The sequence below is a fragment of the Manacus vitellinus genome, unplaced genomic scaffold (assembly GCF_001715985.3).
Source record: "Manacus vitellinus isolate BGI_N305 unplaced genomic scaffold, ASM171598v3 scaffold_4_pilon, whole genome shotgun sequence".
Classification (NCBI taxonomy): domain Eukaryota; kingdom Metazoa; phylum Chordata; class Aves; order Passeriformes; family Pipridae; genus Manacus; species Manacus vitellinus.
The window spans coordinates 22,771,211-22,785,693 of record NW_021940604.1 but is presented as its reverse complement, the minus strand read 5'-3'; the positions used below and the strand labels follow the sequence as shown (position 1 = coordinate 22,785,693).

General features: G+C 43.3%; 1 protein-coding gene across 1 annotated transcript in view; it reads left to right on the top strand.

Annotated features, from left to right (window-relative positions):
* Positions 1 to 14,483, top strand: part of FOXO3 (forkhead box O3) — an 81,765-nt gene that overhangs the window by 57,017 nt on the left and 10,265 nt on the right. Inside the window, exon 2 of the mRNA XM_025895680.2 lies at positions 11,729 to 13,163. Within this exon, the coding sequence (XP_025751465.1) occupies positions 11,810 to 13,129 (1,320 nt within the window). The 5' untranslated portion in view covers positions 11,729 to 11,809 and the 3' untranslated portion in view covers positions 13,130 to 13,163. The remainder of the gene's footprint in view (positions 1 to 11,728; positions 13,164 to 14,483) is intronic.

The window sequence follows — 14,483 nt, the reverse complement described above, 5'->3', positions numbered from 1 at the left end:
CGCCCCCCTGTGTGGACAGCGTAGTTGTTTGTCCTGCTGAATCCTTGTGTGGCAATCACAATCCATCTCCTCGAAGACCCAGAGCATGTTGAAAGGCTGGGCTGCCTCCCAGCTTCTTCCTCCTTATTTATGTGTCACATGAGGAGAAAACCTAGATGGAGATAGGTTGTCCAGGGTCATCCTGTTGTAGTTATGATGATGGCAACAATTCATAGCTGAAGCATTTGGTTTGTTAATCTTAAAAACAGATGCCATTAAATACTGTATTTAGCTCCTCAGGGGAAGTAGCCTAGTTTCTTTTTTATTTTCCTTTTCTCATCCCTGTTTTAACATTAGTGACTCAGCTGTCACTCTCTTGCAGAAGGGCTGCTGGTGTTATAACTGTGATTGGATGGAACCAAGAACACATTTCTGCCGAAAATAATTAATATGGTGCATTTTCACCTCAAAAAGAGCCTACAAAACTATTAGAAGGTTTTCATTAACTTTTGCAAGCTTTGAAACTTGCCTGTGAACAAAATTGGAAATTTCTTCATGTCTCCTCATGTTTATCCTTGTCGACAAGGCAAAGTCCGGCAAAGACTGGTGCATATCTAACCCTACACATTCCTGTTCCAGCGCACAAAGTAGTTCACCTGCATTTAGATACATGCAAAAAAGCCTTTGCAGGTGAGAATCTCACTTTGCAACAGGGCATGTGAGCAGATCCTGTGAACAGAATTAGTTTCCACTAGCTCTGAAAAAAAGCCAAATGGGAGACAAGTGCGGACTCTTCTATCTCATTAATTTTTTCATTCCCCACTTCTCTAATCTTAACTAGAAAGTAGCCTCATTCATTCTGTTTTTCTAGATATCCCATCTCCTCTAAACTTTAATCAAAGGGGAAAAAAAAAAGGGAGGGGAGCGCAAAGCTAGTTAGCCCATTTTGTACTTTTTATATTTTGCATATCAGCTCGTATTACAAAAGTATTAGCAGACCTATCTTAATGTATGCGCGTACATGTCTCTCAGGGTGCTTGGTAGTGGTGCTTCTCTGGGTACTTCCCTTTCTGAAGGAGGGAAAATATCCCCGTAAGTATTTGCTTGCTCTTTTTGCCCTCATCTATTCAACTGCAACTTAAAGGTGCTTGTTTCTTGTGTACTTTTGTTACGAAAATGATGCCTGGCATACTTACGAGGCCTTGCATTCTTGAGCTATGAATGCTGTGAATAGTGTCATAAGAAAAAGGAGATGTACAAAGGCATCATCATTCTTTGCATTGTCCTTTAAAATTTGCCCTGTGTCTTGAACGTGTAGGTGTTGAAAAAGGGCTTATTTCAAGCACTGTAGTTCCATTTGCATAACTCAACATTTTCCCCCTAAAAGCAGGGGTGTCTGCGAAGTGACACCATCTCAGGGTAATGAGGCGTTGCCTCAGTACCTGTCCTGAAGGGCAGGGACAGCAAGGTTGGTTTGTACTAGCAAATGAAACTGAAATAAGTCTCTTGATTTTATTTTTCTTTATTGAATTAATGCTTCTTTGTCTGCCTATAAACTTCCAGATGCGTCTTCTACTTGTGCAGACCTTCCCATACTGGGAGCTCAACCAGACTGCATCCTACAGGGTAGATAATTCTTGTTATAGTACCTGATGATGACCCTTGCTGCTAGCACAGTCCAGGTCCTAAAACCCATTGCCCCATGGCTCCGTAAAAATGTCCCAGTCTGTGTACAGAGTGATACAAGGGCCCCAGCATGGCCTGAGTGTTGGCTTCAGTAGGGATTGCTTATGTGCACAGGATCAAATCGGAACATGAAAAGGCTCCTCCACTCATCATTCTGCTATTCAGGCTCTGGTGTGGGGGTGGGGCATGAACAAAGCATCGTCAAGTGCTGAAGCATTTTGACACAGCCTAGCTTTAGGCTCAACATTCAGCACTTGTGATTGTGATTGTATTGATGACACTGTATTTTCTCAAAGTAGGTAAATAGTTTAAAAAAAAAAACAAAACCGCTTTCATACCTGTGCATTTACCTGGATTGTGGGGTTTCTGGGATGGTACTGCCAGTTACATGTGAAACAGGAATGTCCTGCTTGCTGTAGCAAAGGGCTGATTCATTGGCAGCATAATAGGTGTCATATTCCCTTTTGTCAGCTCCTCAGGTATATTTTCCCCCTGCAGTAAACAGAAAATAAATTTTAAAAAATCCAGTAGAACCAGTAACATGCAAGTCATCTGAGTGAGGTGAGGTTCAATGAAAACTAAAACAGCTCATAAATGGGGTTAGGTGAGGCTGGGATGAATCCAGAGGGTAGAGGGAGAGTTTGGTGTGAGTGAGGATGAACTCCCTGAAGCCGCCATGCCCTGGGAGACACCAAGAGCGACCATCCCAAAGCAACCGCAGTCCCAAAAGCTTCCTGCCAGAGGGTGAGATCCACCTCCACCAGCGGAGAGGGTCAGGCTCAGGCACACTCAGAGGAGAACAGGAAGACAGGCTGGTGGGCTTATTCGTTGGAGGCGCCCATTTCTCCCAGCAAGTGCCGAGGTTGGCCGGTGTCACTAGCTCAGATGTCAGGGTCTGACCTGGAGCTGCCCAGATTTTAAGTCTGTAAAAAAGCTTTTTCCATAGGCAGAAAAAAAGAATCAAATGCTGTCAATTTGGAGATTACAGCCAGGGCATCACAGTGTGGAAACTAAAGCCATGTGCCTTGGTGGTGAGTTTATGGGCAGAACTGGTTTTGGAGCTGGGTGTCCTGATGCAGTGCATCAGTGGAAGTCAGATTAGAGAATGGTCTGGGAAAAGACTTCTGAAGTAAACCCACCTCACTACTGTTCATGTAAAAATGCTGAGGAGATGGATACTGTTGTCCACCCATGTCGTCTGGCACGGCATGAGCATTGTTTGTGTATACAGAAAGCAAGTCTGTACAATTTTTCAAATATGCTTCTAAAGTGCAGTGTTTAAAATACATTCCCCAGTACAGAAGAAAAATGTAGGAAACTACAAGAAACCAAGAGGCTAGGAGGACCCATGTGTTATTCTAAGGACAAAAGCAGAATGCACATCAGAATACATCAAAAGGAAAACTGATCACTTTCTCCTTTCAAAAGGCATTAATATTTTAGAGCTGCCATTACATTTTGAAGAGTGCTCAGGTATTTATTGGTAATGCCATGACCCAGTCCGAAGTCGTGAAGGAGGAGATACCTGTTTTTCAAGTTGTTCTGTTCACTTATCCCTCATCTCCTGATTCACACCCTGTCCACACCAGCGCTGCAGTAACTTGGTGAATATCTGGAGTCACAGTTGTGTGTTCCCACACCAACTGCCCTTCGTGAGGCTCCCAAGGGTTTTTGCCCCTAAAAGCAGCAGGTCAGACATAGTGAGGGCTGCACTTAGGTGCATCCCCAGCTTCCTGCAGTGCTCAGGTCTGCGGAGCACGACCATTCCCTTTGCCACCTCAGCAACCAACTAAATGCATCATATTTTAAAATGCACTTTTTAAAAAAAATCTGATAGTATCTTATGGTTCAATAATAAAATAATTATGTGCTTAAAATAGCACAGGAGAGGGGTCTTGTTTCAGATTAGTCTACGTAGCAGAAATGCTGGGGGCTGATTTGGAAGTTGCTCAAAGGCTTTCTCATGAGAAGGTCTCTGGCACTTGTGCTGGCTTTTGAAGGGCTTGCTCAGGCCTGATCAAACTCGGTCGGGCAACAACATATCAGATCTATTCCTCTCATCAGTCACGTGTTAGCCATAACTGTCACCAGATTTGCAATTTAATGTGTGCAGCTCAACACTTCCAATTAATCCAGGCCGGGTGTTTAACAATCTATCATTTCAGAGCTAGCACTTCACAGAGCTGCGTGCAGGGCAGCCCTGCAGTTGGGGACATCAGGAGCCCTGGAGGGCTGCCTTCGTGCACACGGATTTTACTCTTCCCCTACCACTGTGTGGTGGAAGGTATTGATGGTTTAGTTGCATTTCACAGGCTTAGGAAGTGTTTAAAAAACAACACACCACTACAAAAACATTTCAAAAAAATAAAGATTTATAATAGGTGATTCAGCAATGAGAGGCTTTTGTGATCTTCCATGGGAAGCTACTATTTTTAGTGAATTATTATAAGCAGTAGCATCACTCTCATTTATTTATAAAGGCATGAAAGAACGCCCATACGTGTTTCTAAATAGTCAGTGTATAGTAACGGCCATATGCTGAGAATGAGAAAAAATAGAATTGAGCATTTTGGTTTCCACAATGCTGCGTGAGAGTTGTGCTGGGATCTTTGAATCTAAGAAACAAAAAAGAGAGGGATTTTTTTCCCTTTTTTCTGGTTCTTCTTTCTAGCAATACAAACCCAAAGCCTTCACAGTGAAAGTCTGCCTCACAGTAAAATTGCATTGTTTTCATCGAGGCCTAGCTGAGTGACCACTGAGGTTTGGGAGAACTCTTCCGGTAGCTTCAGCATCTGGCAGATTGGGGCTGTCCTGACGGGGGTTGCTATTTTTATAGGAGTTACTGTACATATAGGGTTCAGGTTGATTAGTTGTGAATGCCTACACTTCTCTTGGGGCTCCGTGGCATGGAACAGGAGAAATGCAGTGATGCTGTGCTGAAGAGACTCCACGAGTAAACCATGGTGTCATTGCCAAAGTTTCTACAGTGGAAACACTTTAAATGCTGGGGCTTGCCATTGAGAAAAAAAAAAAAAAGAAAAAGATATTATCTCCTGGTGATACCACTCCTGAACAGAAATTAGAACTGGTTTGAACTGACTCTGCAAAGACCCAGCTGCATGCGTCCATTGCAGCTTTTTTGCGTTCAACTTTTTGGGTTTAAGTTCACTAAGTGGCAACATCTTTCACTTTCTTGCTGACTGCGTTTATGTCCCAGTCAAACTTGCGATAAGGTGCCTTGGGATTTTCATGAATTCAGCACCTTACAAGAGCAATGCCTCCAAGTGAATTCTTACTCCTAATTAAGTTAAATCCCTTGATTGAAATCAATTGTGTTGAATTTTGGGCAACTGTGATATGAAGCGGGTGGAAGGGAGTGAGAAAGGTGGCTCTTTCACAAGGTGCCCTAACAACCTCTCAATGACAGTGTCTTCCTCCTGATTCCCAAATCCTATTTTAATGTGGAAAAGCATCGCTATAGCATGCAGATGCTAACACTTATTTCTTTAGGGGGTTTCCTGTGGCAAAGAATGCCAGGGTACATGGCTCCTGACACTTTGAGGAGTTGCTGGAGAGCCTGACCTTGTTCTTGCTCTGCAGCTGCATTAGTTAAAGTATCAGCATTTTCCTCACTCTCTGCTTCCTGTCTCCCAACACCCAGTGGAAAAAAATAAACGACAACTGGCATGCTCTACTCACAGCAAAACAAATGTTATTTATTAGAGTCCTCATGTGGTCAGATCATGTCTGACTGTAAAATATCTGGAGATTTTTCTGCTAACTGGAAGCATGATGCTCTGAGGCAATTTCCAGGCAGTGTATATTTTCAGCTAGGTTTTATTTACGTCAGTCTAGTGATTTGCAATATCACTGTTTGCAAAGAGTGAGGCAGCGGTTGTTTTAGCTAAAAGTTTTTTTTTTTCTCTTTTTTTTTTTTTAATTTTTTTTAGGAAAAGTTTTCAATTGTAACTCAATTCCCATGCTTTGAGATGATTTCGTGTTCAAAAAGGAGGACATAAGCCTCCTTGGCGGGCAGGTCGCTTGTCGCCTGCCCTTGTGGCCAGCGCGGCTGGGGTGGTGGGAAGTGCGATGTGCAAGTCAGGGAGGGTTTGTTTTTCCTCTGCTAATCACCCTCCCCTGTTGTAATTTGGCACAGGATGGAGGCAGATCTGTGTTCTGCTCTCCTATCTGAGCCAGCACATTTCAGAGGATAAATCTTTGCTGGACTTAATGTTCTCCCAAGGAGCTTAAATCCCTGAAGACTCTACTCTTCTGGGGTGGGGGATGACAGGCAGAGATGCAGGCAGAGGGCTGATTACAATGGAGGCCACTTCTAGCTCTTCCCCTACCACCAAGATCAGAAAAATCCTTTGAAAAAGGATGAGGAGGGGGAACCACAGAGCCACCTTTCAGATGCAGAGCTGACTTTCCCTTGAATATTGTGTGCCTCACCTTGAATATTGTGTGCAGTTTTGGGCTCCACAATATAAGAAAGATATTAAGCTATTAGAGAGCATCCAAAGGAGGACAGCAAAGATGGTGAAGGGCCTTGAGGGGAAGCCGTATGAGGAGTGGCTGAGGTCACTTGGTCTGTTCAGCCTGGAGGAGACTGAGATCTCGTTGTTGTCTTCAACATCTTCATGAGGGGAAGTGGAGGGACAGATACTGATCTCTTCTCTGTGGTGACCAGTGACAGGAAATGGCATGAAGCTGAGTCAGGGAGGTTTAGGTTGGATGTCAGGAAAAAGTTTTTCAGCCAGAGGGTGGTTGAGCCCTGGAACAGGTTCCCTAGGGAAGCGGTCACAGCACCAAGCCTTTCTTAGTTCAAGAAGCATTTGGATAACCTTCTCAGGCGCATGGTGTGATTCTTGGGGTGTCCTGTGCTGGGCCAGGAGTTGGACTTGATGATCCTGATGGATCGCTTCCAACTCAGCATATTCTCAGAATCTACAAAAACTGGTTTGAAGCCAGTTTTGAGTTACTTCTGAAGAAGGCACAGACGTTGGTATGGACAGGTGGGCAAAATGTGTTGAATTATTCACAAACTCCAGTTTCAACAACTAACAAATGCAAAAAAGAAGTTGTTTGTTTCATTTTGCTTTTCTTAAAGAAATAATTTTTGGTGGAAGCCATCTGTAAGGGTGTTCATCCCAAAGGAGATTTGCGTGACAACATTTTCAGGAAGCTGGAAACTGAAATTCAAGTGAGCAAGCAGAGCCATGGAGAAGACAGACTCCCTCTGGTCAGCTAGAGTCTGATAAGCTGGAGTTATTTTCATGGCTTCTTCTCAGTGGTATTAGATCTGATGCCTTTCTCTACTGTGTGCCTGCCAGAAAATTTCATATGGGAAAATTAAAACACTAAATATGTTAATACAGTATAAAATAAAGTCTGATTCTCCCCAGTGAGCATTATTAGCATTTATGGATCTGCAAATAGTGTTTGTTTTTCTCCCACCATGTCCTAGTATCCCACTTGTTAAAGAACTGCTTTTGATTTGTAGCCCTAAATTTACAGTTTAGGAGCCCATATCTGAAATAACAAATTTGCCACTAACTACAAAACACTGAAAGAAAAACAGACCAGTGTGTAACTTGGACTCGGCAGCCACCAGCTGCACCTCATCTTGCTAGTCTTTAGTTGGCTTTTTTATATTGAAAAAAAAAAAAGGGCGGGGACTTCTAAGAGTCAAGTTACACAACTCTCATTTTATTTTTAAAGTGAGTGGATTCCTTGTTGCGTTGTTGAGGATGATGAATTGATACCACATGTTGCTTCCAGACAAAAAGGACTCTGTACTGCAGTGGAAGCACTTGCAGCTGGTGTCTGAGTTAGTGGACGGACTCCACAAGGTAAACATGGCTTGGAAGAGGCTGGAACAGGCACAGAGAGGGGGAATTTTCTCCATTTTAAAGGCTCAAGCATTTGCTGCTGTTGCCTGACCGGGTCTGAGTGTTGAAATAACATGCAGTCCTAGCCTCCCTGGGAGACTGGTTCAGTTCTTTGTATCAAATGAAGGATAGGGCACTTTGGAAATGCTTGAGTGTCCTCTCTGTCAGGTTACCCATTTGTGGTCTTACCAAAATATCGAGAGAGACACATGGTAGGACATGGTAGCTGATCTCTGGGGGGTTTTTTGGGTAGCAAAATGTGGCTGAATCCCTCGAGGAGTATTAACTGAATAAAATGCAGTGCAGTGGATCAACATTTATTAAAGCTGAGACTGTGGCCTTGAGTTTGGGGAAAGTGCTGTAATCCCTCATGTTGCTGCCCTGGCTACTGTGGGCACCCAACTCACCCTTTCTTCTGGTGCCATCATCCTAAACCAAGGTAGGACAGCAGCCCCACTTGTCTGTGGCACTGCACCACTCTCTGCTCGCACCAGTTCTGCTCTGCCTCACGTGTGTTCCTTCGCCCTGCAACTTCCTTGTCTCCATGGACAGTCCCTCTTCCCTGCAGGACCACTTTTGAAGGGGACTGGGACCCAGCTGTTTGGCCTCAGGGCAGTATATGATGCTCTTGATGTTATCTGCAGGAACCTCAGTCTTCTGGCTCTTAGCAGAGCGAATGGCATTCTTCAAGACCAGTATAAATAGTAACACTAATAAAGGGAGGAGCTCATCATATTTCTTTTCTGCTCTGCTTATGTACAGTCCATATGTTGTACCCATCGGTGGTATCTGAGCTGTCTGCAGCCTGGCTAGCATCTATCCCATATACATATGGTCTCCAGGACAGATGATGGAAGTTCCTTTATAGATCTTTTAAAGTTTCTCATTGCATTTTGACATGGAAAGATGTGTTATGTTTCCATCATCATGGCCTAATTCATCTCCCACATAAGTCAAAGACATATTCCTATTATTTTCATCAGCAGTGGCTTCAAATGATGAACTGTATTTTCTTTGCCTCCTCACCTCCTTTGTGGTTTGTTGCATGGTCATATACTAGTAGTGCACATGGTTGTGAGCAGTGATTGTCCCAAGATATTTTCCTATAATTTAAGCAGATAGGAATATTTTTTGACAGCTCAGAAAACAGGTAGAAAATACAGTTATTTCCATCCAGACTGCAGCCTGGTAGCACAGTGCAACAGCCTTTACTGATGTGAGTTGTCAATCCCTGTGGCTTCTGTAGCAAAACTTGCATGTGAACGGATAATAGGATCCAGCCTTAATTTGATTTGGCAGAGCATCCAACAGAAGGAAAAACCAAGAAACTCAGATACTGTTGCTGAAGAGGTTAGCGGGGGAGGCTACGTGAAAGAAGTGGGTTCTAAGGCAGTGTTTGAGCAGAGGGTGGATATGGGGTACACAAAAATAAATTGGCCCATAATTATGCTTAAGAAAACAATCTTCCTACAGAAGAAAAGCAAAGAAAAACAGAAGCAGGAGTGTAAGTGGCATAGTGCTTAATGTAAAGGAAAACAAACTGCTTGGATTTTTTATAACCACCAATTTTCAATGCAAAAGGATTATTACATTCTTTTATTACTTGTGTAAAACCAACACTGAGCAAAAAGATATAATAAGAAGAAAATTACACATGTGCACATACATATCCACACATGCAGGAGTCCTCATCCTGAGGTGCCTCAGTCTCACAATTTTACAGTTTAGGATTTTTCATGGTTTTAGGCCAAATAGTTTCATACTATGGATACCACCATCAGAAATAAGCTCTTTTATGAGAGTACTACAGGCTGAAAACTGTTAGCTGCTGGCATTTTGGCTGAATGTTTTTATATCTGAAGCTGTGTGTGGCGCACTGTGTACACCACCTTGGGTGTTTCTTTTCTGTGTTTTCTAAGATTTATTTTTCATTAGCAAGAATCACGATGCTGTGTATTCTTATACCCAGCATTTTTAGGTGGGGAACAGCATGGTTTGTATTGCTCTTATATGGCTCAGTGTGGTGGTCTAGCTCTGATTGTCCTCATCCTGCTGGCAGCTCTTTCTGAGAAGAGATCCACATGCAGATGTTTTCACATATGTTTGTCCATGAAAGTTACGGGGAATGAATGTGAGAGCTACCTGCATTGATGCAGTCCAAGCTGGAATATCAACAAAGGTTATTTAAAAAAAAGAAACAAAACCAGTTCTTCAGCCAGTTTTACAGGGAGAAACCTGAGGAAGTAAGCAATGATGCCTAGTTATTAGAAGTTAGACTGTTGCCAGACTCAAAATATAGTTAAAATGTCATCAGTTAAACAATAAAAAGCTCTTTCCTTCTTTAGACTGAAGAGCTATTATGGTGTGACTCAATCCACCATATTCTGATGGGATGATAGTACCGCAGAAATTGTCAAGTTTATAGCTGAGGCGCTGACCCAAACTTCTCTTGAGCATGTCAGCAGAGTCTGACCTGCTGCTTCAAGTAAATTGTTTAAAACATAACAGTTGCTGTTTTGAACCATGGTCCATATGATTTCTCTTTTCATTAAGTGATAATCACAACCACGTCTGCTGTCTGCATGTGAGAAGAACTTCAGGAGTGTTTTGCATTTCACACTCTGACAAAAACCACAACACTCGACAGTGGGGGAAAAAAAGGCATTTTGTACTGAAAAGAATTATTTTAAAAAATGCTAGACTGTATTTCTGTGTACATCAAATATGTCTCCAGTTTACTTATGTCAAGCATCCATTTATCCTAAGGATGCAAATGTTGAAGCACTTGTGAATGATTTGTTGATTGATTCATTCTTTGCCCATTTAAATCTGGAATTTCTTCAGAGTTTTGTAAATGAAGGACACTTTTCCTGGATAGTTTGATGATGCTATGGTCCTGTTTGTGTTTTTGAAGAATGTTGATAGGAAAAATGTGATTTTATCCTTCTCGTAGGTATAGCTGGTAATTGCCCAAATTTAACAAAAAAGAGCTCTGCAACTCTTTAAACTTGGAGGAATAGCACAAGGCATTTTTCAAAGGAATGTGGGATAGCTCCAAAAATCTTTTTACTTCCTCATTGGAAAAAAAGTTTGTTTACCAAAACTGAAAGCATTCACACTAACAAATACTATTTGCTTTCCCTTTCTTTGATCCATATTTTAAGCACAAGATCAGCAGGATGCGTGAAGTGGGATTTTCAGTTATTTTGGTTTAAATCTGGTGCCATTTCACTAGGGGTACTGTGGACTGGTTTTCTCACCTTTCTCATTCTGAGGTGATTATAATTGGTTTGAGGCAATGTGGTTTTTGAATGGTAGATGTTACTGACTAGTGCAAGCAGGTAGAATGCAAGAGCAGACTGTATGCAGGCTCCTCGGAGAGTACTGTATTTTGTAGCATCCCGTACAGCGTGGAATATATGACTGTGTACAGCAGCTTTATACAACTCTGTATCCAGCAGCTTACAGGAACAGGGATATCGTTGCATACTGTGTCACATCATGTTTTGAAGACTGTGAGGATACTATAGTGAGGGGACAGCTGGCCAGCTACTGAAGTACGGGCATAATTCTGGTGCCTCTAATCAAGAGACAAAGTATATCTTAGTCATCACAGAGTGCCTGTGGGAGAGGAGCAACAGCACTTGCAGTTTACTCAAGAATTATTATAACAAGTATACAGCACATGTGCCTATGAAGAATTAAAAAGACATTTGCAGAGGCTGTGATGAGTGTGACTACCCCTCCAGCCAGATTTTTCCTGTGCCTTTTCAGTTTTTATTTCAAGGAACTTATGGCAAGATTACTGATAGCATAGAAGTTTGTCCTGAGTCCAAAGCAAGGGAGAATCATCTAGCTCCGTGCTGGCAGGAATAGAGCTGTGTCACACTCTTTTCCTTAGGATGCAGTTTTTAGGGATGTAGAGGTGGGCACCAGGAATGCACAGCTAGTTCAGGCTCTGGGAGTGCTTTACGGCAGCATGCTGGCATGCCACAGTCACACTCCAGTCCTCCTGTATGCAGCACTCCAGAAGTCCATGGAGATATCCAGAAGGGTCCAATGCTTTCATTCCTGTTGCTTTTTTCAGGGGATGTTGGTTTAATGATTGAGATTTGAGTCATAAAAGAAGTGGGGTGCTGGTCTTGACGTTTTGTTTTGTTCCTTTCCTGCAGAATTCGATCCGGCACAACTTGTCACTCCACAGCCGATTCGTGAGGGTGCAGAATGAAGGCACTGGGAAAAGCTCTTGGTGGATGATCAATCCAGATGGTGGAAAAGGCGGCAAGGCACCCCGGAGACGTGCTGTGTCCATGGACAACAGCAACAAGTACACCAAGAGCAGAGGGCGGGCGGCTAAGAAAAAGGCAGCCCTGCAGACCGCCCAGGAAACAAGTGAGGACAGCCCTTCTCAGCTCTCCAAGTGGCCAGGGAGTCCCACATCCCGCAGCAGTGACGAGCTGGATGCATGGACAGATTTTCGCTCCCGTACAAATTCAAATGCCAGTACGATCAGTGGCCGCTTGTCACCAATTTTGGCAAGCACTGAACTAGATGATGTTCAAGATGACGATGCTCCACTTTCTCCCATGCTGTACAGTAGTCCATCGAGCTTGTCCCCATCGGTAAACAAACCATGTACTGTGGAGTTGCCTAGGTTGACTGATATGGCTGGGACAATGAACTTGAATGATGGACTGACAGATAACCTCATGGATGATCTCTTGGACAATATAACACTCCCTCCCTCCCAGCAGTCACCCACAGGAGGGATAATGCAGAGAAGCTCCAGTTTTCCTTATGGTTCCAAAGGTTCAGGGCTGGGTTCCCCGTCAAGTAGTTTCAACAACGCTGTGTTCGGGCCGTCGTCTCTGAATTCCCTCCGCCAGTCGCCCATGCAGACAATTCAGGAGAACAAGCAGGCCACCTTCTCTTCCATTTCTCATTACAACAACCAGACGCTGCAGGATCTTCTTGCCTCTGATGCACTTAGTCACAGCGATGTCATGATGACACAGTCTGACCCACTCATGTCACAAGCCAGCACAGCTGTGTCTGCCCAGAATTCCCGCAGAAATATAATGCTCCGCAACGACCCTATGATGTCGTTTGCTGCACAGTCCAGCCAGGGTGGTCTGGTCAATCAGAACCTGTCACATCACCAGCACCAGTCCCATAACTCCTCTCTTAGTGGCAGCCGTGCCTTGTCCAATTCCATCAGTAACATAGGCTTAAGTGACTCCAACAGCTTGGGATCCACCAAACATCAGCAGTCGCCTGTCAATCAGTCTATGCAAACACTTTCTGACCCGCTGTCAGGCTCCTCTTTGTACTCTTCTAGTGTGAACCTCCCGGTCATGGGACATGAGAAATTCCCAAGTGACTTGGACCTGGATATTTTCAATGGGAGCCTGGAGTGTGACATGGAGTCCATTATCCGCAGTGAACTCATGGATGCCGATGGGCTGGATTTTAACTTTGATTCCCTCATCTCAGCTCAGAATGTTGTCAGTCTGAATGTGGGGAACTTCACTGGTGCTAAACAGGCTTCATCACAGAGTTGGGTGCCAGGCTGAAGGATCTTTGAGAGCAGGGAAAATGGGCAAACAGGTCAGTGCCCCATAGATGTGGTAAAATAATTGGTTCCTTAGTTTTATTGCAGTTTGCACAAAACCCTTAATAGTTAGTGCACACTAATAATATTAATTTGGCCTGTGATGGCTTGCTCTGTGTTTGTATGCTACAGGCACGACCAAGAAACGTGGAGATGTGGAGGGAAACGAGGCTAAGCTATAAAAGCTGTTCAACTGCAACACTGTCAGCACGCATCTGATGCTTAGCGTCCTTCTTAATTTAGGCATGAGAAATGTTAATGACAAATCAGACAAACCAAGGTGGAATATTTGTGGGTTTTAGGAATCACAGAGCTCTAACTCATCTTCTTTGAAGTCGCAACAGATGGATTCTTTCTTGCAGCCAGTGCCAGATGTAGCCAAGCTGTGTTACACAGGGATGGGGCGAGGGGCTCTGCAGTCACTGCAGCAGTGTTGCTGCAGGGGAGGAAGATGAGTGTCTTTGCAAGATCGGTGTACTCACTGCAGGTTGGGTGTGTGGGACAGATCTAGACAGAATCAGAGTTGTACTGCTGCTGTGGTAGAGCAACGCTAGCAAAGTTGTTTGTTTGTTTGTTTGTTTAAATTGTACTTCTTGGGGGGGAAAAAAGGTAACAAATGGAGAAATTATATATTGGAATAGCAAAGGTGAGATCCTGGTCTCAGGAATGTCCTAGATTTAATGTTTTAAGTAAGCAAAAATTGTTGCACTTCTTCCCCACTGAGGGGGGTAGATGTAATTTTCTTTTGGACTCCAGCAAGAGAATATCTGTAGGTTTGGGTTCTGGCATAGATGCTTTTTAAATATTAGCCTCCTCAGATTAATTTTTTTTCCAGATTGATCCATTCTTTTCCATTGCTTATTTTCCACAGCTGGGGGCATTTGAACTTGTAAACATTGTTTCTGTCATCCTTCTATGATTCTACAGGCTCCTGCCCATACCTCTGCCTGCTCACATGTACATACTTCCTGACTCATAGGACAGGTGCCACACAAAGTGCCCTTTCTCCTTTGTTTATTTATTAGTATAAGGGAGTAGATTTCAAAATACAGTAGGATAAAAGGTTAGCTATAAATTATTGAAAGTGTTCTATTAACTTCAAAATAGTATGTAGGGTATCTCAGTGGTGAAGTAATACAAGGCATTCATTCAGTTTGCAGCTTACTTCCAGCTTTCTTATTTTCCAGATGAAGGATGGAAAGAAGGAGTCGGTGTCATTTGACTTTACAATGCATAATTTGCCCCTTTCATCTTTAATTGTGTTTTCGGGCACTGTTTCACAGTTAGATGTTCAAGGGGAAGCTTTGTGGTAGGTG